The 25,858-nt window shown below is 41.2% G+C and overlaps 2 protein-coding genes across 14 annotated transcripts in view; one reads left to right on the forward strand and one right to left on the reverse strand.

Moving 5' to 3' along the window:
- Positions 1–16,966, reverse strand: part of LOC100882408 (uncharacterized) — a 41,211-nt gene extending 24,245 nt beyond the window's left edge. Inside the window, exon 1 of one of the 2 annotated variants that reach the window (XM_003704660.3) lies at positions 16,388–16,966. In XM_003704660.3, coding sequence (XP_003704708.3) covers positions 16,388–16,594 — 207 coding nt within the window. In that variant the 5' untranslated portion in view covers positions 16,595–16,966. Of the gene's footprint in view, positions 1–9,080; positions 9,294–16,387 lie in introns of those variants that run through there. The other variant, XM_076529741.1, reaches the window with a different exon arrangement.
- The window catches only part of hiw (MYC binding protein highwire), a 304,734-nt gene that overhangs the window by 272,903 nt on the left and 5,973 nt on the right, over positions 1–25,858 (forward strand). For 5 of the 12 annotated variants that reach the window (XM_076529721.1, XM_076529722.1, XM_076529725.1 and 2 more), the window contains 12 exons: positions 19,839–20,061; positions 20,329–20,691; positions 20,825–21,031; positions 21,114–21,319; positions 21,391–21,541; positions 21,618–21,975; positions 22,103–22,283; positions 22,344–22,549; positions 22,968–23,033; positions 23,480–23,569; positions 23,919–24,151; positions 24,323–25,828. In XM_076529721.1, coding sequence (XP_076385836.1) covers positions 19,839–20,061; positions 20,329–20,691; positions 20,825–21,031; positions 21,114–21,319; positions 21,391–21,541; positions 21,618–21,975; positions 22,103–22,283; positions 22,344–22,549; positions 22,968–23,033; positions 23,480–23,569; positions 23,919–24,151; positions 24,323–25,828 — 3,790 coding nt within the window. The remainder of the gene's footprint in view (positions 1–19,838; positions 20,062–20,328; positions 20,692–20,824; positions 21,032–21,113; positions 21,320–21,390; positions 21,542–21,617; positions 21,976–22,102; positions 22,284–22,343; positions 22,550–22,967; positions 23,034–23,479; positions 23,570–23,918; positions 24,152–24,322; positions 25,829–25,858) is intronic. The other 7 variants (XM_076529723.1, XM_076529732.1, XM_076529724.1 and 4 more) reach the window with 6 other exon arrangements.

The following is a 25,858-nucleotide window of genomic DNA, read 5'->3' on the forward strand; positions in this document are numbered from 1 at the left end:
ATCTGACATCTGAAAAGTAGTGAAACACAGAAACAAAGGGGGAAGAAACAAAACGAAAAAAAGGAGGTGGCAAGGAAAAAAGGAAGTAAAACAGGAGTAGCAATCTAGTGGTAATTGTACGGTTCGGTTGTAGGGAAGAAATCAGGATTTCCTGGTAAATCCTGCAGACACGAAAAGTATCTAAATGTTGAAAACCACCGTGGAGAATCGTTATTTGACACAGTTGGCTGTCGGGACAAACGTAGGACGAGACCGCAACAGGGGTCTGGTTGCTGTTCCCGGAAGCTAAATCGAATTTAAAATTCCAGCTGACGCAGAAGGGGGACCTCGTGATCAATCGAGCATATTTAAAACGAAACGAGGCATCGCATAACCATGCTTTCTACCACTCGACCAAGCTTCTCCTTTTCGTAAAACTAGTTTTTCATACTTTTTAAATATTCATCGAATGTTGGACTTTTACATAGACTCGGTATAGACTCTATACTGATTGTAGGCTCAGTATGGACTCTATACTGATTATAGGCTCAGTATGTAAATTTTTTTAGGAAGATTTGAAACGTTATTGATTCTTCAAATGACGAAGTTATTTCTTTCGTGAGTTGGCTGATGAGTTTGGGTTTTGAATGTCTTTGTTAAAGTATGACTTGTGTGGACTGAACGTTGTGATGGTCATTCTGGATGTTGATAATGTTAACATCTGTGGACATTGAGACGTTATTTTGAACTGTGACGTTCTCGTTGAATGATACCTTATTATAGCTCTTCTGACTTGCAGAAAACAACTTGCACAGAGGTTATGTTTGTAGATATCTTATGTGAATGAGGTTATGTTTATGTGATCTCTGAAGTGCAAGTGCTATTTTGTTAATACCCTATGTTATCAGACTTGAATATTAATTAAACTATGTGATCACTTTCATGAAATCTTTAACTCCATTATTATTGTTACTCCATGTATTATTATTTTCATATTTTCTAACGCGACTAATAAATCAGTACAAGTTACCCATTCAGCCATTTTGAATAAATCTATGTACTAACAAAAGACGCACGTAAAAAACATACCTGTGAACTATAAGTCTAAAAACTTTGCAGTAATATTTTCAATGAAATAAACTTCCATCATAATTAAGCTTAAACCATGGATATCTCGTATACTTCAAGCAACTTTTCTGAAGAGCATCGTATCACGTTCCACTTCAACAAAGTTACATGAAGTTATAACGAAGTTTCAAGTAAAAATTAAACAAGACACAAAGAAATGCATCGTAAACATCGTGCAGTATTCTCTGTTTGAAACGGGTTCACCTAACTCAGGTTAACGAAGGATAACGTTGCGTGAGGCACGACATTTCACGGAATACGAGATACGGTCTCGAAGATAGTCCCAAGGTGATAATCGATAACCGGCATCGGATCGGTCCGAGTGACTGGCCACTGTTTACTTGGAAGCGTGTTGCGAGCCGATACTCGGACGAAACGGGAGACCCGTGAACGCGAGGTTCAATCGGAGTTCAATGTCCGATCGATGGATCTGTGCGAGCTGGTCTCGATATTGCGTGTTTGTATCGCAACTTTCCCATCGGAGTTATGCCACCATATCTATTGAGGAAACTGGTTTGAAATTTAGAAGCTGAATTTGTATTAGGATTTTTGGAAATTTTGAATATTTGGGTCTAGATATACTACACAGGTGGATGTCTGAATTTTCAAGTTTAGAAATTTTTTAATTTTACTTTTCAAGTCCCCAAATCTCTAAATTTTCCATCTTTCAAATTCCTAATTCGCAAGACCCTAAGGCTCCAAAACCTAAATTCTTAAATTTCCTAAATTCCTAAATTTTTAAATTTTCAAGCTCACAAGTTCAAAAATTTCCATATTTGCAGATCTGCACATCTCCGAATTCGGAAGTTCCCCAATGCTTACATCCTCAAATTCTAAAGTCTCCAAGTACCTAGACCTGCGAATCTCTTTGTTCCCGAGTTTCTAGATCTCCAAATACCTAAATTCCCATGTACCGATATCTCCGAATCCCGAGAGCTTGGAACATCCATGTCCCCAAATCTGAAGGACCCTAAATCTCTATCTGATGGAATAGCTATGACTCCAAATCTCTATGTGATCAAATACCTATGACTCTAAATCTCTATCTGATGGAATAGCTATGACTCCAAATCTCTATATGATCAAATACCTATGACTCCGAATCTCTATCTGATGGAATAGTTATGACTCCAAATCTCTATCTGATCAAATACCTATGACTCTAAATCTCTATCTGGCCAAATACCTATGATCTCAAATCTCTGTCTGACCAAATACCTATGACTCCGAATCTGTATCTGACCAAATACCTATGACTCCGAATCTCTATCTGACCAAATACCTATGACCCCAAATCTCTATCTGACCAAATACCTCTAACCCCAAATCTCTAGATTTTCATATCCTTAAATATCCAAATCCCAGAAACCCCAAACTCCCACACCCAAATTCCCAAACTCCCCCAAGACCCCCATCCCTCAAACAGCTCAGAATTAACACCAGCAAACTACCAAATTAAAACCCAAGAATCATAAAATATTTTTCCAAAAGTAACGAGCATCTGTCCCAGCACCCTCAAATCCCATTCCACTCATAACACCCAAATTACCAAATCCAGCCCGCAACAATGCCAAAAATACGAGCAAATTACCACCGAAAAAATTCAGCATGATAAACATCTCTGGCAGAGATGTAGGTCCGCGTCTCGTTACCGAAACGAGTTACAGCGTACAAATCAGAGTCCGCCAGGGGAATAAAATCAGCGGGAAAAGCTGTTGGTTCGAGCTTTCCAGCAAAGAGCAGCACTTAGAGGTCCGTCCAGTCTCGGTGGGCCGGCGATTAACCGAATTATCCGTCCACGCGGATATGTCGGGTCCTCGTATAATGGCGGCGTGTCCCTCGGTTTCGTGTGTCCGCACACACGCTCGCCGAAAGTAATTTCGCGGTGGCGGCAGAAGGAGCGTTAACGCGTGCACCATCGCGTCGTTTCACCAATTAACTTCCGGCATTCCAGTGACAACCATCGCACGCGAAATTCTGCCGGGTTTCGCGACGCTACGCGTGTTGCTGCCATACGGGGATGTTACGAGATAATATCGGTGCCTTTTAAAATTTCGGTTTCACCCTTGGGGCTTGTTTATTTGCTGATGGAAACCGAGGAAATTGAAGAACTGCGAATTCGTGGCATATGGAGGAATATTGTGGGGACCATTTATGGAGAGTTGCTTTTCCAGGATTCGTTACTGATACTAATATAGGGTATACTAATATGGGGCTCATAATGGAGATTTAATCAGTTGTTAGAATGGGTTAGATTGTGATGATTTAGGGAAACGTCATATCAACGGGGACTTTGATAAAGTAGATCTATGACGTCATCTGTAACAACGATATGTGGAACTTGTTTCTGATAGAACCAGTTGGTAGTATGGTTCTTTAAAAATATAGTAGGTACTCAAATTATTGGAGCTCATAGTACATGATGTACGTCAACAACTTTGCATTGAAAGTTGCTTCTTAAATGCAAGTATTACTTACTAATTTTTAAGTGGCATATAGAGAGTTAAACGTATATGTACCTGGTGGTGTAAGACTGGACGTAGGATCCAGCAGTTCAAGAATTTGTACAGATATTCATTTTGAATAATCATTAAAATTTTTAGCAAGACCTAGCAGTACAAGAGTTTATGTATCATAGGTATACATTGTGAACAATCATAGAGTCTTTTGATTATGGTCCAGCAATTGAAGAATTTATGTAGCCATTCATTTTGAATAATCATCGAATTTTTAGCAAGACCTAGCAGTACAAGAGTTTATATATCATAGGTATTCATTGTGAACAATCATAGAGTCTTTTGATTGTGATCCAGCAGTTGAAGAATTTATGTAGCTATTCATTTTGAATAATCATCAAAATTTTTAGCAGGACCTAGCAGTACAAGAGTTTATGTATCATAAGTATTCATTGTGAACAATTATCAAGCTTTTTGATTACGACCCAGCACTTTAAAAATTCGTCCACAAATTCATTTTGAATAACAAAGTTTTTGAGCACATTAGTGGACGTTACATAGATGTTTTGTCCAAGAGAAGGATAACAATTTTCGAACCGAAAAGACCAATTCAGTCCTTCAAAGCGCATAAGCCTATTCATCTCCCGTTGCAAACGTAGACGTCCAACGATTGCGACAAGTGCATCAAGCTGTTCCGTACACGACCAACTGCTCGACGTCTGAAACCTTAAACATCGCTGCAGATTCTGAAACACTCGAGGCACTCGAACACGTCGAGTACCGCTCACAAGTTAAAGCTACTTGGATGATACATCTGTCAGCGAGTTTACGTTCGAACAAAAGAGTCTTCAGTCAGACACCATTACTCTAGGTCCAGTCGTTTAAACTTTTATCTTCTTACTGCGTTATATGATGCATGTAACAGTCGTGGTTCTTTGGTAGTAGTCTTTGGTAGTGTTTTATAAGTGGTTTTAGGGTTCTTAGTTTATGGGGAGATCATAGATTTGATGTTGGTTCATAGATGGTTTTTGTTATCTTCATAGTTTGTGGAGATTGTAGATTTGATGTTGGTTTACAAGTAGTTTTCGTAGCTTTCATAGTTTGTGGAGATGATAGATTTGATGTTGGTTCACAAGTAGTTTTCATGGATTTAATATTTTTATTTATATGTATGTTTCATGTGAATTTCACTTGGTAGTAAATATTTCATAAAAGCTGCACTGAAAGATATTTTTATTGGAAACAAAATATAGCGTCTTTAAATCTTCTTTTGTTTGAACCTCAACAAAATTCCTCGAAATTATCCCTAATATTAATGACCGCATGCTAACTCCATATCACCATAATTTTCAAGCTTAAACCCAAAATCCCAAATGAACTCCAAAGCTTACATCACAGATAAATTTCTCTAACAACAGCGAGATTAAATTTAGCCTTCGAAGCATCGGAATTAAAAAGCGATTACTCCATTGATCTCCCCACGCGACAAGATGTATACGTTCTACGATAACGATCTTGTTCAGACAAAAAAATGCACCATCAATGCCAAGACTGTGGCTCGATAAAATCACGTCTGACAGTGACATATGCAGCCACGATTTTCACACGTGTTTCCTTGTAAAACGACCCGAGACGAATTTCGATTTCCGTGAAAATCTTGGAAAACCTTGTGCTTGAAAGGGACTTCGAAAGGAAGTGCGCGTCAGACACGGTTGATCGTTAATCGAACTTGTGTACTCAGAAAATAAACTCGATATTTATGGAAAAATTAAAATTTGAAAATTTTATACTGCTAGAAAAAGTTACAACAAATTTGTCTAAATTAAAATAAATTACTAGATAAGTTAAATATTATATAATTCATATTTCATATTTATAATTTATATTTCATATAAATAAATTACTTGATAAATTAAAATAAGTTACCGAAGAATTGCAGTAACAAAGAAGGTGAAACATAAGAAAATTCCAGTTGGCAGAAAAAATGTCTAGAATTTCAGTGAGAGTCGATCGATCGAGCACAGTTCTCGATTGCGACATTTCCTTTCACGAATCTCGACACATGTTACTGCTATCGGTCCATAAATAAATCCTATGCTTATTAGATATTTCCAGAGTTCCGATCTAGAAACCCAAACTCGATCCCCTGAAATGGAGCAACGATTGATTTAAGATTGATGCGGAAAGACAGGATAACAAACACGCCTCCCACACTAAGAACAGGCAATAAAATTCCGGTCGAAAGGGAAACGAAAGAATAGAAATAACGGTGCTATAATCGTTGAATTACAAGAAGTCTTTTGTCGAAACATCTGTTATTCTAAAACTAGAAAACTAGACGTTGATCAGAAATAAATAAACAAATGACGAAACGTAAATTAATGTACTTGAACACATTTGGTAACTCAAAATAAAAAACTTATAAAAGAGACATTTGACCATTTTGATAGTTTCAGTTAAACATGGAATTACGAGAGAAAAATTGAATACGAAAATGTCTTTAATATTTTCAATGAAACATGTAATACATTTATTACAAGTTGTATAATTATTTTAAATAAAAGCTGTCAGTATTTATATTTTTAGAGTCTCATTTGGAGTCCTCACGTACAAAGAACATATTTGATCAAATTTCCTAATTCTAATGAAAGTTCCCAGTACGCAATTACGTGAAGGTATTTCATAACGAAAGTCTGCGAACTTGATATCAAAGTGGCTGCATCTTCGCTCGTATCAGATAAACGAAATTCATATTCGTCGAATGTGCATCGCAAGCGACAACGCGTTCCCTCGAATCCCGCGTTGTCGAATGAACGCGTTAAGCAACGCGTGAATTTGCGAGTGAATTACACACGCTTATAGTCGAAACGAGATGGAGAGAAGGAGAGGGATAGAGAGAAGTAGAGCGAACAAGCGGGCCACTTCGCACGTGTGGCCAATCGCGATAACTCGAGTGTGCTCGCGGGGTGTTACAGAGAATTATCGTCGGGAATGAACGAAGCAGGATGTCGGCTATATCTACGCCCCCGAGCGAATTCTCAGACAAAGCCGGCGAACCGCAATCGGGCCAGATGTGCGTGCACGTATTGTGCACCGAGAGGCCCGTCCTAAAATAATTTATCTGCCCGCCGGGGATATGCGCACCAACTGATAACCGCGATTTCGATTCGCGACGTTTATCTGATTATCGAAATTGTTCGGTGATGTTCAGACTTCGATGACTTCTCACGATGTAACGACTTGTGTATTGTGGCAATTGGAGGCATGGGAATCTAGGGAATAGGATAGGGGATATGGGGAATTAGGTAAGAATGTATGAGTAGAATTGTGGGAGGAGATTATGACAATTGAGAACTGACAGTGTGTGGATGTAGAGATGTGGAGGTGCTAGGATCGAGTATAAGGAACTAAGGGTATCCAGATCCTGCCTCTATATCCAGGGAAGTAGGTAAAAATGTATGACTAGAATTGTGGGAGATTATGACAATTGAGGAGAACTGACAATGTGTGGATATGTGCATATGTGGATGCAGAGATGTGGAGGTGCTAGGATCGAGTATAAGGAACTAAGGGTATCCAGACCCTGTCTCTATATCCAGGGAAGTAGGTAAAAATGTATGACTAGAATTGTGAGAGATTATGACAATCGAGGAGAACTGACAATGTGTGGATATGTGCATATGTGGATGTAGAGATGTGGAGGTGCTAGGATCGAGTATAAAGAACTAAGCGGATCCAGACCCTGTCTCTATATCCAGATCTCCTTCCAGGGAAAAACTAGGTATAAAACTAGCTATACATAGGGATGTATAAGAAGCTGTAGAAGAATTTAGGGAACCAGAAGAAAATATCTATCAATATATCTACTTAGAAATACATCAAGTGATCTAGAAGTAGAGTGCCCACTAAACAAATTTCTACCCATCTTATCACAGAGTCATCTCATCATGTGAGTCCATTTCCCTCCATAAATGATATTGACATAAATTAAAATATCGAGAGACCCCAATACAGCAAAACATCCTACTCCCCATTACACCTCCAATTTTAGATTGCTTCGCAAAATATTGAACCTACCTCGACTTTAATAAGTACAAGTTCTCCATGGTTAGGTTGTTCGGAATGTTGTTAACGACGTGAAGTGAGTTTTGTGTACACTGTACATAGCTGGGTAATTCTGATTTAAATGCGACCGAATACGCTCAATTTGCCTAAAGTTTACTTGAAATGTCAGGTTTATTGAAGGTTCAATTGAGAGTGGGTGTACTGGAAATAAAGGAGTACATATTCCTGTACTCCGAATGGAGGTCACTATTAATAACGTGCAGTAGTCAAGCTTGTTATACTGATTTTATAAACGTAAATATCGATGTGTTTGTACGTTTGATCAGATCAGAAGTATAATCTGCTGCTGTTCAAAATTCGGCGTTTATAAGTATGATGTATGTAAATACATACTAATTCTTCATCAATTCATTATTTCATTCATAAGTTCATCAATTCATAAGTTCTGGAACAATAACATAGCTCATTACTATATTATTATTGTCTAATAATATAATATAGTAATAATTCTCAATCTTACTTACCATTGTTAAAGAAAAATAATTCCTAACAAGTTTTATCTACAACCCAGAATTTTCCTATCGTCCCAAAAGACCGATACCACCCAGATTATCAGGAATTCCCCAGATAACAGAATCCAAAGTTTCGATCGCGCCCAGAAAGCAAAGACTCCGAAAAAGAGCTCGATCAAAAAAACCTGAAGCAAAGGATGAACATGTCGGACGATAAATGGCATCCATAAGTTCCATCGTCCCCCTCGCGTCTCGTCTCGCGGACACGCTACCCGCATGATTACGACTCGGTAACACCCAGAGATTCGTCGTGGACCAAAGTGTAATTCGTTAAAAGAGCCTATTGTGAATAAATTGAGCCGGAGCAAGGATTGGGCCAGCGGTCGACGAGAGTTCGACACGGTGTTTCTCTCGGGCATCGCGTGGTTCGTTTTGTCCGCATGAAATTCCCACCGCGGTCTAACCCTGCCCGCCGCTCGGACACCCTCTGTGGACCGTCAATTTATTAATACAACGATCGCGTTGGACAACCGCACGAATAAAAGACCCGCAGAGGTGTGATCGGTTCTTGAGAACTTGGTATTGTTAGTCATTGACGTATCTTGGGACCGAAGGGTGGGTAAAATTGCGATGCAGTGTAGGGGAGTTGTTTCCACGTTATCATATTTCCATCTTTCTAAATTTCCATCTTCTCAAATTATCACCTATTCAAATTTCCACTTTTCTAAATTTTTGCGTGTCCCATTTTCTACTTTCATAAATTTCACTTGCCCCAATTTCCACTTCCCCCAATTTCCACTTTCCCAATTTCTACTTTCCCCAATTTCCATTTTCCCAAATTTCACTTGCCCCAATTTCTATGCTCCAATTTCCACTTTCCCAAATTTCACTTTGCCAAATTCCCATTATCCCAATTACCACTTTCCCAATTTCCACTTACCTCAATTTCTACTTGCCCCAATTTCCACTTTTCTAAATTTCCACATTCTCAAATTTCCACCTTCTCCAACTCCAACTCCCAAATTTCCACCTTGCCATAATTCCACTTTCCCACCTTTCCACCTTCTCACCTTCCCACGTTCTCACATTCTCAAATTCTCACTTTCCCAAATTTCCACCTTCTTCAATTCTACCTCCCAAATTTCCACCTTCTTCAATTCCACCTCCCAAATTTCCACCTGGATATAATTCTACTTTCTCACCTTTCCACCTTTTCACCTTCCTACCTTCCCAGCTTCCCAATTTCCCAAATTGCCAAATAAGCAACTAGCATCACGACGAACACATGTCCCTCGAAAATTGTTATCATCAGCACGACACAAAGCTACAACAATTCTCTTGTCCCAAAATCGTGCACCGAGAGCAAATAACTCGTGGACGATCGGAAACAGCGAGCGTGTGCGAACGATAAAAGCACTAACAGCGGAAGTGAACAACGTTCCACGGTTATATACGCTACAATACTCGCGTGACAATGCAACGTCACGCCTGGACTGGACCCTCCTAATTATCTGACCCAATTATCGCGCAAACATAACCGTGAAAATGGCGCGATCGTGACCCATAGGTGCATCCGTAGGATATCTGTTATATTCGTTCTGTAATCATTTCTTATTTCTGTCCCTCGCATAAGTGCACTTTTGTATGGAGTCCCCTTGCTTTAGTCTGCAGCTGGGGTCGTTAAGTGCCTTCTGGAAATTTGAGGATTTGGGGATAAAGATTTAATAAGTATAGTAATTCACAGTTTGAGAATTTGAGGATTTAGAACTTTGGAAAGGTAGAAATTTGATGAGATATATATATGAGAATTTGAAAAAATTTGGAAATGTAGGATTCTTCAGAATTTGAGAAATTGATAACTTAAGTAGGAAATTTTAAAATTGTACCATATAGGAATTCACATAGGAATTGTTTCTACATATTAATTCACGTGTGACCATTCAGTGACCATAGTTATTATAGGACAAAATGTAACAAATTACCTCTAAAGGAATATTTATAAAATTGACATCATTAAGGAACAATCTACACATGTTACTATGATGTCTATCTATAGTGTAGCATATCATCGCAATTACTTTTACCAAATTAGATCAACCCAACAAACATATCACCTTATCCTTTAAGAACAATATATCACATTGTAACCCCGCCACAAAAATCAAAGAAAAATCTCGTCTATTAATAGCCATAAGTTCGTCGATCGATAAAAATTATCTCATCGGAATGAAATTAGCGTCGCAATACGATTGTCGACCGCGGCACACGTCCACGTTGAAATCATCGCTGCCGTTAATTTGCGGTCAGTGGCCGCGAGATAAGGTTAATCAGCAATTTTTCTCGAATACCATCGTGAGCAGAGGAAGATCAACCCGTTTACGAGGCTGATGAGAGAACAATGAGTGCCTCAGACGCGGAGAAATACCGTGCGAGCAGTTACGTTGCGTCGTTCGGTCAACCCTTCGACAGGAAGTTGACCGCGCACCGGAAGTCGACTAGGTTTAGGTGATCGCACAAGCTATGATTCCGTGGGACCTATCGCGACGATCTACACGGGTTTTCGACTCTGTTAGACGTTCCTCTGAATGCATAAACACGAGTTCTCGACTCCTCGAAACGGTGTACGATCGTTTCTACAGAAATCACGTGTTCGAAGGCGTACTGATGTCAACCGGTGGGTTGGCGCGTGACGCGAAGGGAGAGTTACTTATTTACCGTTAGTTCCAGGTTTTAGCTTCGAGGTTTTGATTAGATACAATGTTTTATTGTAATGAAAAGTTTATATAGAACTTTCGTTGTGGAAGACTGGGATTTTAGATATGTGGTTCTTGTAAATGCAAAATGTATCGATGACAACCTATGAGTTGGCACATGACACGAAGCAAGAGCTATAACGTTACTTCCAGGTTTTGATTAAATACAATCTTTTACCATAACGAAAACTTGATATGGAACTTTAGTTATGGAAGACTAGGATTATACGCGGTTCTCGCAAAAGGAAGAAGTCATGTAGCGATGACAACCTATGAGTTGGCACATGACGCGAAGCTATCTATATAACGTTACTTCCAGGTTTTGATTAAATACAATATTTTACCATAACGAAAACTTGATATGGAACTTTAGTTATGGAAGACTAGGATTATACGCGGTTCTCGCAAAAGGAAGAAGTCATGTAGCGATGAAAACCCATGAGTTGGCGGATCAAAAGTAAGAACTACCTATTCTACAGTTACTTCCAACGTTACATTTCGGTAAATAGGTATAATGGCAATAACAACTGCATCATTCGCACTATCTCATTTTTGAAACGTTTGTTGACTGTCATTATTTTTTATCTAATTGTGCGAGCCAATACCAACGAAAATATGTACGAAGCGTCCATTTTTCCTTTCTGACCAATGGGAGAGCTCTTCTGAACAGCTCAGCCTCAAGCGCCAACTAGAGGGTTGACATCAGTACATGGTCAAGTACGTGTTAGGTCATCATGTACACAATGACTAAACTGCAGATATCTCCGCAAACAGACGTATCTTCTAGCAATTTAATTTGCTCTGAGAATATACTGGGAAGTTTGTCTTGTTCATTACACGAACTTTGTCTTGAATTTGTATGTTTAACTTCATATGCAGCGTGTGTGTATTTGACTTCATACGCGGTACGTGTGTGTTTAATATATTTTATTTTCTGTATGTTGAGTATGCACACTTAAGATTGTCTTTGAATGAAGGAGTTATACTTGCTTTTCTTAGGAAATGAAATATGTGAACTTGTAATTCTTACATTTTAAAATTTTGACACTTTTAGATGTTTGAATAAGTTTGAAATTTGCAAGTTTCCTAATCGTCAAGTCATAGTATCAACTACATATGAGTAATAGTACTATAGTAAATAGCTGTAATAAAGACACAGGGTATACAGAGTGATTCATAACCGATTAAAGTGCAGATAAAGTAGTGACGCTCACTTGACCTTACATTTTAACGAGTTATAGTAAACAATCGATATATTTTAATGGTTCGATAATCATTTTATCAAAACGTATATTCATCTTATCACCGGTTTTCCAGCGATAAAGACTTCATTATTTCACTAAACGGATGTCAAGAGCTTATAGACCTAGGAAGGTAAAGACGGTAATCAATTTTTTATGCTAGATGTCTCGTCCACGGAGAGATTAACTTCTCTGTTGAATAAACGAAAAGTTATTCCAGCTCAGAAAGAATACCATGAAAGCGTAAAACGATTATTTATTAGTAAATGTGCATTTATTAGTAAAAGTTCAAATTTCATTGTCCGTGAATATATTGGATATGCGCATACATTGAATTGTAAGTATACGCGTTTAGTGGATTAATACAGTCGTTGCGTATACAATTTCTCGTTCGTTTTGAATTAAAAATACATCATGAAATAAAGATCCTTGTTAAAGAGATTAAACCCTGAGATCACTGAAACAGGGAATATCTAAGAGATTCTTGAGGTTTTATGAACTGAGACCCACTTTTGGAAATTGTTATTTTTTTTATTCATTTATTTTTAATAAATCGGTGCTAGATCAGATCTTTTATTTACAAGATAGCGAAGACTGAGGTTACTAAATTAGGTTTGAGGTTTCAAGGTTTCAGAGTTTCAAGATATGAAGGTTTCAAGGTTTCGAAGTTTTAGGGTTCCAAGATTTCAAAATTTCAAGATCTCAAGTTTGCTATTAAAGTCTTCTCAAGTTCTAAGATCCTAAAATCCTAATTGCTACATTTCAAAAGCTCTAAAATCCCACATAGCTTGTTTACACTTAGCTTGTGATCCATCAAGGTTTCTGAACCCATCTTCCTTGCAATCTCCATATCCTAATTCATAAAAATTCGAGAATTCCCTTCACGCATACTTCCTTCCTTTGACCCACCTAATCCCAAGATTCAAATCGCAAAGATTCTACCACCATGACGTCACCCTTCCCATGTCTCCAACAATCATCAAACCTCCAAAGCCCACGTTTTAACGAAAGCACATCTACCGTGCGCAACTGCAGCCTGTAAATAGAATTAACGTCGGAATGATAAGTGAGTACGTGGATCTGATTCGATTAGGAAGTATATCTCACTCGTGGTGTCAATGAACCTGAATGTATCCCCGCGGGGAATAAAAAAGGGGCATTAACCAGACGTTTACCTATTCATCGGTGATTAGAGACACCCGGTATACGAAGCAATGCGTGTCACGCCTACGACTGTCGCGTCAGGCGTTTGTCGGATCGACAGAAATTGCTTTCAATGATACGAAACGTGGTAGGCACCGAGGCTGGTTCGCACAGCAACTATTCTTGGATAAATTCTTCAACGATAACACGGGGAAACAGGCAACGTGACGTTTCAATCGTTCGTTGTCGAAGACAATTCGCTTGGAGGGATTTGAGTTTTACACGTTTACTTGAATACCGATACTTTTCTGTTTAGTTTTGTAGTAGTTTTAGTGGGAATTTGTAGTCTTTTTGTTTTGAGTTTTTTAGATGTTTAAATGATGGTTATTTGAACCTATAGGCGTCTAAAATTCATTTCGATCATATTAACCCTTTGCGCTCGAGAGGCGCCATTCGATTTAATACAATAATTTAAAAGAAGCATTATTTAATTAATTCTATAATAGTGCTTATGTGATGTATAAACATAGTGAAATAGACAATAGTGGAAATTATTAGCAGAGAAATAATAACTTCAAAAGAAGTCATTTAACATTTTAATTAATATTTTAAAGTTGCTGTTTGCAAACAGTAAAATTATCTTCGAGTGCAAAGGGTTAAAATGTAATAATTCCTAATGATAAACAAGAGTGGTATCTCGTAATGTACCTCATCAAAAGTAGTACACGATTTACGAAGCTTATGTACATTTCTAACCGAGTTACTCCGAACAAACGAACGGATAGAATGAATGTTGAATGAAGGTAAAATGAAAGGAACGAAATTCGTTTCGATTTTGTAGGCCGAAGAGAATGTTTCGTTGATTTTTCGGTAGAAATTGTCGGCTGAAAATTGTTCGACAAATGCCAACGAGGCCGCGAACGGAATTTCCCAATTGCCGCAGAACTTGTTATCCTTGCGTATCCAGGCACAGATTGGAATAACGACGACGAATAAAGAGCAGTACAGTTTGCAGTCGTCGAGCGTAGCATCGATACTTAACCCGATATCGACCTCAGAAATCAGAGACGATCGTCGATTTCGCGACGCGTTATTAGCGCATGATCCGTTACGGACTATTAACATCGCGGCACGTTTCGATCGAGTTCCATAATGCGCCTGGATATTAACCGAATTCCAAAGACCCGTTGTTGCCCATTTCCCGATATGTAACTCGATTTCCGATGTTTACGATCGCCCGTGCAAAATATCGCGTTTCCAACAACAATACCAATTTATTGTACGGGTTAGCACGTTCGATCTAACTCGATTTCGTTTCACGCGAAAGTTTCCTGTACGTTGTTGGTTGGACTGCATCCAGCCAAGCTTGGCTGATAACAGGAATGGCAAGTGGAACTCGGGAATAATGCGGCGAAACGTGTTCATAGAAGATGTCTGTACCAAGGTGTAGACCGCGTCTGCTGTGTGCACGCTGCTGTGTGATTCCCGCCATATTCACGGACCAATGATTTATATGCTAATTCTAACAATAAGGGGAATAGGATCCCTTGTTCCGGAAACTTTCACCCATTGGGATTGGTGGGCTGGCGAAATGCCTTCGATGCTGACCAATAAACACTTTGCCGCTATTTGGACACTTATACCTCCCTGTTATATCGCCAGATATTTAACCCCTTACAGTACTTTGACTCGTGACTTACGGTTCAAATGTGATACCTCTTTACTATTAAATACGTTTCAATTTGAAGTTTAAGTCCAATTATAATTCGTATAGTCAAAGACTGCTGAATACAGGATAGTCACAATATTTTAATTTTCTTTATTGATTTTAATATTGTTACGGTTAATAGTTACTTCTGACGCACCTGACAAATTAACTATACGGCAAGGGGTTAAACTCATACTTGTTTAACGTTCTACTTCCTGCGTACTCTACTTGACTAGTATTGTATTTATTACACGTTGAAATTTCAAGTATTGTACTTCCAATGTGCTGTACTTGTCACATGTTCTATTTACTACCCACAAAATTTCTCATGTGTGATAGGAATTTTCTGATGCGTAAAATTTCTCACATCATCATGGTATCACGAGTTGTAACGCTCATAGTATTTGACCATGCGTTGCATTTCCACGTTAAATTTCTGCTGTGCAATTCTCACGCGTGCAATTTCTCACGCATTGTATTTACCACGCGTAGTATTTGTCACGCATTGTATTTGCCACACGTAGTATTTGTCACGTGTAGTGTTTACCATGCATTTCCACGCGCGGAATTTCTTGCGCTTTGAACCTCTGATACGCAAAATTTTTTACGCGTTGTATTGCCACGCGTGGAATTTCTCACACGTTGTATCCCCACGTGTTACATATCTACTACATATCCAAAATTTCTTACGCTATGATGGGTAAAATTTCTAACGCTGCCACGTGTTGTATCACCATGCGTAAAATTTCCCACGTGTTATAATATATAATATCACTATAGTACTATATTATCAGTACTATAATGTCACACGTAGAATTTCTGACGTTATATCGCCACGCATAGTATCACCTAAGATTCCCGTAAACGCAATATCAAACGCGAAAACTTGCCACCTCTTGCCCTACAAATCCATCAGTGGCAATACTAGAATCTGCAGTACTTATTCTGTTAATCGAGCAAATCTACACGCCGTTCACAGCGAGCGTGTGAACAAGTACAACTGTGGACTACATATAAAAACTAGAAAAAGAATTCGAAGACTCTTTTCTTTCGAGTCCGAAAGCGAAGAGGATGTTAGCGATGATCGAAGGTCTAGTTTTCAGAACGTTCATGTTCCGAGAACATCCTTTGTTCTCGAATCTGCGGAATGCACCTTTCTGCGAGAAGTAAACTAGCAGTTCGTTGCGCGGCGAAAAGGACTCCATTTTTAGATCATGCGATCCTACAGGGTCGGTTATGTATCATCTCGAGTGTTAGTCATCGGTGGCACATTTGCGTCGCACGTTTCGGTATATCGTTATCATCGAGGCGACAGGACGTTCGAACGGGTGGATCCTCCCGGTCGGAATAGAAAATGGAGTTATCGTGTGTTAGTCACGGATGGTACTTCTGTTTCATTCACCTGATCTCTGGAGAAGACGCACTTGACGTTAATCCAACGGTGTGCCTTGACGGTGCAGTTGCACCCGTCCATCGCGCATATCCCGGGCGGTGCACTCTCGACCCCACCAGGCAGAAACAGTAGACACCACAGAAACACCGACCATACGATCGCATGATCACACTTTAGCCCGTGCAGGCCACTGAACACTCTTCTTCTCGCGTTCATCTTGGATCCTCCTGGAAGGTCAGGTTCGACGATCAAGATCGTCTTCGATCTTGCTCGGTCTTCACATCGTTCACGACACACCGTTACTCGTACCTGGCGCGCACTTTCATCGACCTGACTGTTCGATCCTCCTCGCTGAATCTGGTTACATCTGTCCCTCGACTATCTGTTCGCTCATAAACTCGGTAATCGACAGAAGCGGCCACTGGATCGAGCAGTCAGCCACGAAGAAGTCCAAACACGCGTATCCGAAGAGGTGGGGCAACTAGAAGCCAGCTGACGCGATCATGACGGAGGTTGCTTTCAAACTGTGGTCGGTGGCATGCACGATCGGTGTCTCCTCCCCACCAACAACCATGTTCTTTGCCGAGCCTTTGCCACGGCTCTCGCCTACTCTCCCTCTTCTTCAGCCTTTTAAAAGATAAAAGCCAGGTCGGAGGGGCGAACTCTTGCTCGCCGTCGCTTTCGGGTTCGATCTGTTTAGATCGTGAGGCTTCTTCGCAGATACACCGGTTTTTCGAGCAGGTCCTCAGGGTCGCCGCACTTTGCGAAGGGCTCTGACCTTGACCAAGTTAGCGGACCAAACTGTCCATCGCGGATCACGAATGTCCTCGTGTTGCCTTTACGTAACGTGCGGTTTCGAAACGGGTTACTCTTCCATCGTGGAACGGCGATCACCTGTTGAAGCCGGGATCACGGTCGCCTCGTATCCTTTGTCGCTTTTGCGGTCTTCTTCCTCGTTCGGAAGATCTGTTGCCTTCTGCGGTTTTCTTATTTTCAGCGGGATTGGAATAATCATTTGAGACTTCCCAGGTGTCGATTTTGCGTAGACTGGTATCTGTTTCAACATTTTTACGCCGTTTTGTGGAATAACTTGTATCTATTTAATATGACCGATGTTTGTATCATTCTGATGTAATTGTATATTCTTGGGGAAACAATTTACAATAATCTTCACCTTGATTGACCTTCAGAGCGTTAGCTTATTATAGACTTTTTTGAAAATTTTAGATAGATACGTATTATTAAAACGTGAAGAACCGAGACATAACTTAACCACAATTGGAACGTGTTTTCGAGTGTAACCACTGTACCATAAGCTTGTTTGTCTACAAACAATGCATATGTAACATAATTCCCCGGATATTCCATGGCTTATATTTCATATTTCATTTGATAATGGAATCTATCGCTCGCAGGGAATAGAACCATTTATCAAATGAAAGTAATATTCCTTAATAAATTAAATTTAGCAATACCACTTTGAAAACCGATACTAAAAGATCCGTAAAAATAATTTGAACTCCATGAAAGATAACCGATCGCTCGATATTCCACACGGATGTATACCACAATTACCCAATGAAAGTTTAAAAAAAGCGCGCGTAACAGAAGACCGTAAAGCCACCGAAATGCATTGTTTTATAGCCGTTTCGCAGAAAAGTTGAAAGTCAGCGAGTAACGAGCAAAAGCGTCGTAAAAACGAGACACGGCTGTCGGTAGCCTCGTGTTTCACGGCGGAGCACAGGGTTTCCCTAAAACTCTGTACACCATGGTCGGCTGTGTTCGCTTTACGAGCGGATGCCTGACCATTTAATTTCCCATGAGAAATTGCGCGTGTCGGTGGAACTTCGGATCCCGTCTGCGACACATATGCGAGAACGTCCGTTCATTCATAACGCTTTTCCCGAACCAGGAAACACCTGACGCCAACCGGGAAGTGGCCATTTCCGAAATGACCACGTGCTGACCATACGTCACATCGCCGGGTCAGCCCTTCAACCTAGCTGACCAATTTACGGACGAATCTTCTTCTAGTTCGATTGAGTTTCACGTTCTTTCCATCGATCCTCCTCCCTTGGCTCGTGTTACCGACGTGATCGGTAAAACGAAACCTCGCGTCAAGGATACTCTTGGTACCGGTGTCTACCAATTGGTATCGACGTTTCTGGATGAAAGCTCGAAACTATATTCGATACGGTTTTCAGGAAATCTACCTGCTATTGGCAAAATTAGGGGTGTGATTGCTACTTGATGTCTTGGTAGTTTTTTTATGAAGGTACTTTGGTGACAGTACTGTGGATAGATTCGATGATGTGATTTTAGTACTTTGACATTATCAGTAGATATTCAGTATCTTGGTATTTGGTAGCTTGATATTCTACCAGGTAGTGTCTTTATTACTACTTTCTAACTCTACTTCGACATTCGGTAATATGATTCTTTAGCATTTGATATCTCATTTTGGTTCCTCAATATATCTGATTTCTTCACTATTATGTAACCTCGTATTCCTTCACCAAATGGTTCCTTCACTATTACGTAACATGCTAATATTTCATCTAAATATAACCTTGCAAATATTTCAAAATTTACACTCGAACCGAGACACGTGTTCATATCTGTCTCGGTATAGCTACAGTAAACTAGTAGCTCCAATAGCAGTTTATTAAATACACAATTAAGAACCCGTATCTCAATATTCAGAGTTCTAATTTTCACGCTACAACAAAATGTCATCAGATCTAACCTAAGCAACATTCGAGAGACCTTTCCAATGCAAATTGAACATTTATCATAACAGTAGATTTGTCTAGCTATAAATAAATGAAACATATTAAGTGGAGCATTGCGTAAAGAGTTTCTTTCACGAGCGAATGTCGATTAAATATACGCAGGCGAGCGGATACCGGTTTGGTCGCGCGTGTTTCTTCGAAGGTAGTCACGTCCAAGGGTTTCGAAGAAGTGGTTCTTGCCGACCGGGTTGGACAACAAAATCGGCGAAGCAATAATCGCGTATAGGTAGAGAACACGTAGTACCGTGTACGAGCGGAGAACGGAATTACGACGTGATTGCGCCTTATTAGGGATGAGTCCGATGACTCGGTTGGGGGAAGCAGCGATTGTCTGGCTGACAGAAGAGCATCGTCCTCTGGTCGTGATCTACCCAGACGAGATCCGTGAAACGGAGCACCAATTAGGGGCATCGCGGCTCGAAAACTCGTTGTAACGAGAAGGCTACCTGCGATGATCGTGGCCTCGTTTGAAACCGCTTCTTCAACCGCAACAGTACTCGCGATTCAACTTCGTGTCGCGCTGGTCGTTGACTCCGGTTACCGTATACAATTTAATAGGGAAGAATTTACCATATTTTATGAAAGATACTTGTCCCACCAAAAATATGCTTCGTTATTTTCGATCTTTAGCGAGTAGGTTTTTCATGCAACCTTTTTCTTCTTCACAGTTGTCACTTGAACGAACGACACTTTCTTCGAGATTTCGTATCGTGCTCGGCTGGAACCAGCGGTGGGCGTCTAGCAAGATGGCTGCAACCGGACAGCTTCGTGGACCCATCGAAATGCGAGGCATTTTACTCGAAGGACGAAATAAAGTGTGGATGGCCAGCCATAGTTATTGTACTCACCAGGGACCAGTACGGGGACGTTGTGCACGCACCCAACTTAAAGGTATAACTCTTTCGATATCTTGATATTAGGCAAGCTCTATTTGATATTAGACTACATGTCTTTTATACTTTGATGTTAGCTGTATTGATCATGTACCTACATTCTAATATTGTACTCTAATTCTTGATATCCTTAGTACCTTTTGTTGCACAACTCAGGCAACTATCGGCCAGCTTAATCCAGAAGCTTCAACTTCGAAAAATATTCGTTGTCCCATCATTAAATTCCTCCATGACTCTTCATGACTCTTCCATGACTCTTGTCTAGGTCGAGGTAAAGGCAGTTCCCATCGAGAAAAAAGACCTAGCAGACGCAGATCAAGGAAGAAAGATCCGACGAGTATCGCAGCCAGATCCAATGAGCTTCGGAGGTCATCCACAGCCTCCATTAGACGTGCCGTACGAAGTCACGATCAACAACAAGACTTGCTTCTATGCGATCACTATCATGAAGGCTTATCAAAATTATTCATTCGAGGAGCTGAGGTTTATGTCACCGACTATAAAAAGATCGAGCGAGAGTATGCTGGTTAGACCTAACGGCGATGGAAGTTATAGCGCTACGTGGACTCCATCGTCCGTTGGATGGTACTCTCTCATGATCACCGTGGATGGCTATAACATGGAGGATGTAAGTATATGTAATTCTTGTTATTTATTCAATTTATTATATATTTATTTCAGAAGATGTTAAAGAAATACGAGAATAATGTACGAGAATATATTACAACCAGGTCCTTGTTAATGGTGGATTTTGTTCTTAGAATTACAAAGTGGAAGTGAAGGAATCTCCGCAGGGTATGCAACCGCCGCCGACGCGAAATATCGTCAAGAAGCCGCAGCATCAGCCGAGACTGAGAAAATTCGTAGCGAAGAATAGCGCCGGTTTAAGGATCAGGGCTCATCCGTCTCTTCAAAGCGAGCAAATTGGAGTCGTCTCGGTTAATGACACTATAGCGTTCATAGACGAGGTAATTGCGGTTCCTTCGAATTACTTCTTCCTTCTCGAGAAGCGTCTCCTTCCTGAATGAAAGCATCGTTGCGTCTTTATAGATACATAACGACGACGGCGTATGGTTGCTATTAAACGCGGAGACGATCAAGGAATACTGTAGCAGCTACCACCTAGAAGCTTGGTGTCTGCAATATAATCAGCACTTTGGCAAAACCTTGTTACTTCCGGTCGAAGAACCGAAATCGATTCTGGACCAAGTTATCAAGGAGCCCATCTTGCGAAAGAGGCCCGAAGTGGTTGACGAGTACGTGGTCAAAGTAGTTTTCGTGTTCCGCTGGTTGTACATTGATTTCTTAATCGAGTTTCCCGTTTCAGTAAAAGGAAAACTGTTACCTTCGACGGCAGTAGGAGCATGGTCGTAGTGAAGTGCGGTGCATCCGGTCACAATATCAGAAGTAGGCCAAGTTTGAAGGCGGCATCGGTGGGAATGTTGGCTCAGGGCAACTCGGTGACCATTCAAGAATACGTAAGTTCCAATGTTAAGTACACTTTAGAAATAATTAAATACAAATAGAATGATTGTCAAACATCTGTTCCATTAGTTCGTGAATAACGAAGGAGTCTGGGTGCAAATCGACGACGAATCGATGGCCAAGTATTGCTTCGACAAGGGTCGAATGGCCACGAGCGAAGCATGGTGTCTTGCCATTAACAAACATGGTGTCACGTACATGAAAATCGAGCAGGACCTCGAAAACGATCCGGTGGAGAAGAAACCGATCATCGCTGATCCGTCCGAGTCACCTAATCACAAAGGTTTCGATTTCTTTGTGCCTTCGGCGAGTAACGAAGGCTTCAATTTCACTGCGCAGAATTATACACCCGGCACGACTGAGTTTGGCGAAGGCAGCAATACGAATCCGTTCATTTTCGGGTCGTACAGTCAACACGATTCACCAGGTATTATAATAGTGTTTACAACAATTTGTCAGTTTTCTTAGTTTAAGATAAACTCTAAAATTACAAAGTTTGAAGATGTCGAATTCCCAAATGATTCTATTAAAGTGTTTGTCTCCTTTAATTCCAGGTAGCGATAAATTCACACCGGAGAAAACAGACGTTTCTCCGAAATTCACGAAACCTCATTCGAAGGAACGAATGGTGAAGGAAAGGGAGCGCGAAGGTGGTGGCGGGAAGTTCAGCGTGTTGCAGAAATGGCTGCGCGGGGACGACAAGTGTCACGGGGAGAAAAAGAGCTCCCCTGGCAGGTGAGTGAAAAAGAATGAGCGGAAGCACGTTCACAGTTTGGATTAAGTTTCGTCATATAGTTTTGGTATCTGCAGGGACTTCTCGGAGTTCGTAGGGGTGTCTGTGAAGGAGCTGGTGAAAGTGGTGGGCGAAAGTCGAGCGAACGGTAACGGTCCCACGCCACCAGAGACACCCAGAAGATTGTCGAGAAGCTCGTCGCCGAAGAATCCCCAAGGTGGGTCACCAAGATTTCACAGCCCGCCCTCTAGCCCGGTTCCGATACCTGGTACGTATACACTGCTCACAAATCACTCGGACAGAGATATCTTTTAGTTGCTCTGCTCTATGACAGATCTTTATATTTTGTTTTTTCTTGTCTCTGACCTCATTGTTAATCTCATACATTCATGTGTGTGTCTTACTTCACACTTTTGGCACCGTAACTGGTCTGAGGAGGGAACCGTTTCAGAAGCTGAGAGACCCGATGTCGATACTTGTAAGATCATGTGTAAATAATGTCCCAGAATCGTTGTCTTTTGCTCCGTCCAAACGGATTGTTTAGAACGAATCATTAAGTTTGAATAAGTCACACCTTTCCGAATGTCTGTCTTAGGTTATAAACATATGTATACATATATATATATCTATATATTTTTAAAAATCTTGTCGGATTAGTTATAACAAAATAGTGATGTTGATCTTAGCTGGGTCCAGTCGACAGCCAGTTGGTTCTGGTAATTGCCTCTTCCCTCCTGCTGCTCATGCACCAGGTACTCGCTCCTTTCCTACTCGACAATAATCCTCAGTCTGTACAGTTTAACGATATATATTTTCTATATATAATAGTGCATAGTGTTTGTGTTGTTCGATACTCGTACCACATTCTGAAGCTCTGTCGATTTATACATTGTTCTTGGAAGATGTTATAGCACCGTAGATTTTGTTCCCATTTTGTTACTGTACGAACACCACACGAATCGGGTGCATGCAAGCGAGAAGAAATATGGACACTTAACTCGTAAAATAATCGAGCGAATTGTTGCACGTACATCTAACTGTTACAAACACACGTTTCACGTTACCCGTACATTCGAGGTAGAGCAATGGAATTAGTGCACAACCGAGTACACGGATAAAAGAGATCCTTAGTATAATATATAATACGATCATTACACGTCACATGTATGATTTCTACAAACGATGCAAAAATTATCAGGTGGGAGAAGCTTGATGGGAGGGGGAGACAGTATCAGTAGCAGCCCTGTGCTATGTGGCTCCCCCCGAAGTGTCGGCCTCTCTCCATTAGGTAAGAATAAAACAACACACAATATAATACTCTAGAGCTTCACACGAACATAGTTTGCACTCGAACATCAACTACGTTTTCGAATCGTTATCATGAATAGTATCGAGATTCGATTAGTTTGATCGTTTCGTTTGTTCACGACAAAGTGGCACGAAATTATTTTGCACGATATCGATGCGCTATGCGAGAGAATGCCACGCAAAACATTTTGTACCTTTGTTACGTTCATCTTGAGGAGCAAGGTGAGGTAGCACCGAGCGATATAGAAATCGAACGACGTTAGTTTCCCAAATTCATTGCTCTACGAATCTTGCGATGTTTCTACGAACGCTTTGTTTCCTTTTTCAAGTATCCGGTGGCATGGTGGACAGTATCACGTCGCAGCGGCGGGGATCAACACAAAGCGACACAAGTGCCTTGGTCAGTAGTCTAACGAGGGATCCTTCGCAGTCCCCAAGTGCTGTCAGCACAACTGCCAATACTCGCGATCTTTCTCCAAGCCCAAGTTGTAGTTCTTTACATATGAGATCAGAGGGTAGCATAGCTAGTCCACCAGACACGCCGAAGCAAGATGGCCGTGACGTGAGTAATATAAATACACCTAGTACTTTGTGGGTTCTTGGATAAGAAGTAGCATAGAAGATTCTTCTAAAACTTGTCTTTGATTTGGAAAAAAAATATATTGTGCACACTAATGTACGGTACAGATCTAACAAGTTAGCACGATAGTAACACAATTTAATTAATTTCAAGGATTCTCAAGAAAGTCCCAGAAAGGTGTCACAAGCACAAACCCAAACGAGTCCCGAAAGCGCAACGACGGCCATGAAGGGTCACTTCAGCATCGGATCGACAGGACCAAAAGAGGAGCGTCACGCCACAAAACTAAGTAGAAGAGAGCATAGTAAAATATCAAAAACCAGAACGAAGCGAGTGATCTCGCCGACCCCGCCGTCCCAGAGTCCAAACCCTAGTCGGACCCTGAATCTGAACAAAGACAAAGTGAAGGAAGCGTATAGTCCTTCGGTAGCGGAGTGTCTGAGAGCAGTGTTCGCGGCGTTCCTTTGGCACGAAGGGATCGTGCACGATGCTATGGCCTGTGCGAGTTTTCTCAAATTTCATCCCAGCTTACCGAAACAAGGCGCGCTGGTGGTGACCCGGCAAGCGGTGCTACAATCGTCGGACAAGCAGAAACAGGAGCAGAAGGCAAGGCAAAGACACTCGGTCGAGGTGACCAACGCTGGTAACTACTTGCACATTCAGCCGAGTACTCTGGAGACGTTAACTCGGTCGGCCGCGAATGCCAACGCGAATCGGAACAGAAAGAAGCAGGAAACGACGATTAAGGAAGAAGTCCAGGAAAACGGGAAGTTAGGTGCTCTACCGGAATTCCAAACTGTGGCCGTGCTACCGCCAGCTTTGAAGAGCTTGGTATTCTTGTGGGAGGAGCTTAGCACGGATTGTCTCCAGACGATAGAACAACGATCCGTGTTGCCCAGCCCGACGTTGCAGATACAAACGATGAAACTGAGTAAACAGCTGGAGAAGCGAATTCGAGAGGACAAGGCGAAAGACCGGGAGAAGAAGAGTAGCAAAAAGAAGAAAGAATGGAAACCGGTCGGAAGAGCGAACGGGTCAGAAGTTTCGGGAGGAATAGAACGAGAGACGGTTTGCGAACTGTGCGGCCAAATGTTTCCGCATCCGGTCACGTATCACATGAAGAAGATGCATCCCGGCTGCGGTTGGCATGCAGGAGGAAAGGGTTACAACAGCGGAGGTCATTACTGCATCGGTTGGGCAGGAAATTGCGGGGACGGTGGGGTCGGTGGTAGCTCTTGGTACCTTATCTGCGACACCTGTCGCGATAAGTATCTGAGGGCTCGCAAGCTGAAGCTCGCGAAGAAGAACGGTGTCGGCAAAATGGTATCGCCGCTTGGTAGTCCCAGCGGCAACGAAACGCACATCATCATGAAGAACAATGCCATGTTCCTATTGGACCTGGCCAGCGCTTCTGGGTTAAACATTCCAAAACAGCAGAGACGACCTTCTCAGACGTTGTCGTCCGTCGCTGAAAACTATAGTCCTCCAGAAGCGGCTGGACCTTTTCCACCGACTGGACCGTTTCAGTGTCTGCAAGCTTTAGGCGTGCATCACTCGCAGAGCCACGATGAAAGGTATTACGAGGAAACCCTGAGACGACAAAATGGACAGAATGGTTACGAAGGGAGCAGTGGCATGTCGAATACCACGAACGGCAGGGTAAGATCGCTGTTCATTTTCTGTTAGATT

Source organism: Megachile rotundata, chromosome 3 (assembly GCF_050947335.1).
Source record: "Megachile rotundata isolate GNS110a chromosome 3, iyMegRotu1, whole genome shotgun sequence".
NCBI classification, from domain to species: Eukaryota; Metazoa; Arthropoda; class Insecta; order Hymenoptera; family Megachilidae; genus Megachile; species Megachile rotundata.